This window comes from Amia ocellicauda, chromosome 8, assembly GCF_036373705.1.
Source record: "Amia ocellicauda isolate fAmiCal2 chromosome 8, fAmiCal2.hap1, whole genome shotgun sequence".
Lineage (NCBI taxonomy): Eukaryota > Metazoa > Chordata > Actinopteri > Amiiformes > Amiidae > Amia > Amia ocellicauda.
Window position 1 is genome coordinate 40,275,687 of NC_089857.1, and position 3,778 is coordinate 40,279,464.

Genomic DNA, 3,778 nt, shown 5'->3' on the forward strand with positions numbered 1-3,778 from the left:
ATCTCAGCAATATATTTTCTTTAAATGAGGTCAGGCTTCCAGTTGTTATACAGTTATAATTGTTTGTGTTAAAGTCTGTTGTGAGTAGTTTCAAATAAAAATAAACTGTTTCTCTGTAGTGCTCTGTTCACTCACAGGAAGAAAATGATTTGTTTGTTGCAAAATATTCTGCAACACAGAAGTTATTGTGCAAATAAGGCTGTGCGTTTAAATTTATAACCACTGATCCAGATTAATTGCCTTAATCTTTATGCTTGTGATTGGAAACTGCTTAGCTGTAAGCAATACAGAAAACTTCAGTGTGTTTTGTGTGCTTTCTTTATAGGAACCCCCATTGATTTAACCTATATTCCTAGGCCTATAGCCTCTACATGTGTTTCTTAGTAATAAACAGTATTTGCCGTTTTGCATGTTTTCTACATTACAAAAGTGTAGCCATTTTTATTTTTTTTGCAGGTGAGGCTGTGAATGTACCCCTGATCACTGCTGCTGCAGACCAGCTTGTTTCTGCTCACTGACTGGCCATCTGCAATCAGCTGCTGTACATCCATGTAACTCGAGCAGAGGGTGCGCAATTACAATAGTGCTCAGATCATATTCCTGTCTAAGGTGTAAAACGTAGCCAATGGTGTTTGATCTCAACAGTGTAGGAATGAAAGAAAAAGCATCTTAGACTCGAATTATTCAAATCAGGATTGTGAACAACTTGTGAAGGGCCCAGAACGTTTGTTCATTAAAAGCATAAATGTCAAATGTTGACCCTGATTTCGGTGATCTACACTTTTAAAATCCCTGCTTAAAGTCCTAATTTCTGTGGTCAGAGTGTACAGGTGTCTTCTTGTACATAGGCACAGTTTTATCTGTCATCTTGCACCACTAGGCAAGACAAATTATGAGATTTACTTTGGTGTTCTGCACTCAGATTACTTAACTTCCCTTAGAAGTGTAAATAGTATTCGTTATAAATATACAAATATCAGCATGTAATTCAGGGGGAAAATACAGATTTTAAAAAGGGGTTTAACTGGAAATTTTGATCTGCACAGTAAACTTATGAAAAACATGAATCAACTTACAATAGAATGATTCACCTCTCTCAGAACATCAGCAGGTTTCCATTATTACCCTATCCCACTCACTACAAAACTTGTACTCTTCACAGGTTTGCAAGATCTAAAGCTTAGGATGAGTAACAACTAGTAAAAATGTGATGCTCTCCTGGGCAAGTTTTAAACAAATGTAGACTTTTTTTGGTTTGTTTCCCCCCCCTCACCCTTTCTGCCAGATTTCCCCCAACGGTTCCCCTCAGCACAAAAGCCACCCACTACAATAGGGGAACTCATTCTGCATGCATCTCATCAGTTGTGCAAGCTGTTGCAATAAGCAGCTGGTGCATAGGCAGTGAAAGGTCAGCGCCGACTGAAAGAGTGCGTTAGCCTGTCTGCTGATCGCTCACTATTGTGCGGAAACCTGCCATGAGCCAAGCGGTGTGCAGGGTTTCTTTGTGTCAGATTTTCAGCATCAGCTGTTGTGCTCCTGCACCGTGGTGTAGACCGCACAGGGCATGTGCCAAGCTGCTGCTATATTTAATGTAATACAAGGCATTTATGAAACAAGTCAGATCTCAACACATGACACCAAAAGTAAGTTTGAAATATTTATTGCAAAGATGACATTAAAACAGCTGTCATTTCAGACCAGACATACATTTCTGCTCCCCCCTTCCAATTCAGAACAAGGGTGTCCTCAAGTCTTCAAAGCATTATACAGATTCTGAAATACCTGCAGTTTTTTTAAATCCATCCCATATTTTTTTTTTTGATAGTTTCCAGAGTTCATTTCAGCAAAGTCCAGTCTTTCAAACTTTTCCTATTTCTTCCAACCAATACTCTACACAAGTCAGGTTTTCTTTGTATCCTTCATCAAGTCTCCACACAAACCCCAAACTTCCAGCGCTCGTCCCCTGCTCTCTGCCAGTCACACCAGGCCCCACAGTGACAGAGAAGCTGGGGGCAGATTGGCATGAACAATCCCTCTGCAGACCCAGTCGTACTCGATTCCTCATCACCTTAAGGACTTTCAATACGCCTGCCCGACTTCCATCCGATCCCTCAGCAGGATAATCCACAGATTTCAGGAACAGGACGGGTCGCCCATGTATTCCAGGATATCAACGCACAAAGGTTAAGCATCTTCAACACTTGTCCAAGTCCCAAGTTCATCGCTCAGGCAGCGTGATGGCGGGCACCCACTCGTACACATTGCGGCTCTCCTCGCAGAACAAGCTCAGCTTCTCCAGAGATGGATCTTTCCACGCATCTGCACTTGGGTTCTGTTGGAAGTAGATAAAGAGTTGGGATTTAGTGCATGGGTTAAAGAGAACAGAACATGCAGCTGGGTGTCAACATAGAGCCAACCCTCACATCAGGAGAATAGTGGCAATACATACCGTGACAAGAATGCAGTGAGTGTCTTTGGGTTCGCCAGCCTCATCGCTGCCAACCAGCTCTGCCAGGCGCTGTGTGTCGTTGACCCGGACAATGTTGATGTCGTTGTCGAAGCAGAAGGCCTGGATGAGGGTGAAGTGGATCTGCAGGGCAATGTCACACTCATACTCCTCATCAGTCGCCAGCACGCAGAAAGCCACGCTGTCTGGATCACTGCAAAATAGAAATGAACAAGAAGATGAGCATTTTGCAGATATCGGACAGATGCATGAACACTCTGCAGTTTGCATTGAGGAGCACGTGTAGCAGACCGTAGTGATACTTACACATTCATGACTTTTGCGGATTCATAGACTCCCACCGTCAGGTTGTCTTGTTTTTTAGCAGAAAGCAGAAGTTCCTCGAGGGCTTTGCCAGCACACTGCATCCTGCAAGAATGAAAAAGACAACTGGTAAGACTCCGCATTTAACAGTGCATAATCTGCATCACATTTGCGCAAGTTAAATCCATTATGCTTTTAATAAAACACGCTCGGTTCAATTACCTGGCAAAACGCTCAGATTTAACTACATCTAAAAGAGCTGAACTATAGTAAGGTGAAATCCACATTAAAAACAACAAAGTAACCGTATCATCAATCGTATTTACCTGTCACTGGCTTCAACGGTGATTTCTTGGCCGTGAATTTCCTCCAGAGTCATAATGATGGTGATATCCAGTTTTTCAGCGAGAGTGTTTCTCTTCACGACTCAGTGCGATCCCTTTGACTTGTGAAGTGTCCGGGTCACGGCGCGCCGCTTTTATAGCCTGCCGGCTCGGCTTCTCGGCAGAGGGCGGGGAGTTCCTGGGCCGCGGCTCCTGATTGGCCGACAGGATGGAACGCTCGGCAGTGTTCTAGAGTCTTGAGCGCGGCTCGTGGCGGGACCCCACGTGGGGGCGGGGCTGCGGTGCGCGAGCTCTGCGCCCTTTGTTGTGCAGGCGGTTACTGGGCAGACTGGGGCCGCCTCCCAGCCTCCCAGCCTCCCAGAGATTAGAGCACTTCAAATACAAAATACGGCTCCATAAATTACTGTAATCATGCAGGGCAAGTTTGACATCTGCAGGTGGCGGTTTTAAACTGGTTTTCTACAAAGCAATAGACAAAACAAAGAAGATTATTTTGTTACTGATCACTCCCCTATCTTATCTATCTTTCTTTCTATAAATCTATGTATCTATCTGTCTGTGTTTTATCTAGTCTAGGTTGCATATAGACCCATTTAGATGCCGCAGTTTAAAGGCAGGGGGTCTGGCTGTCATCTGCAGATTGAGAGGCACACGCCGCTGTTTT

General features: G+C 44.0%; 1 protein-coding gene across 1 annotated transcript; it reads right to left on the bottom strand.

The window, feature by feature from the left end:
• Positions 1-1,644: 1,644 nt before the first annotated feature.
• On the bottom strand, positions 1,645-3,238 carry LOC136755032 (growth arrest and DNA damage-inducible protein GADD45 gamma). The gene is made up of 4 exons (XM_066711387.1): positions 3,097-3,238; positions 2,774-2,875; positions 2,450-2,660; positions 1,645-2,332 (listed from the first exon to the last, which is right to left on the bottom strand). Exons 1-4 carry the CDS (start codon positions 3,147-3,149, stop codon positions 2,219-2,221), a joined length of 480 nt encoding a protein of 159 aa, XP_066567484.1. The 5' UTR covers positions 3,150-3,238; the 3' UTR covers positions 1,645-2,218.
• Between the last annotated feature and the right edge of the window lie 540 nt (positions 3,239-3,778).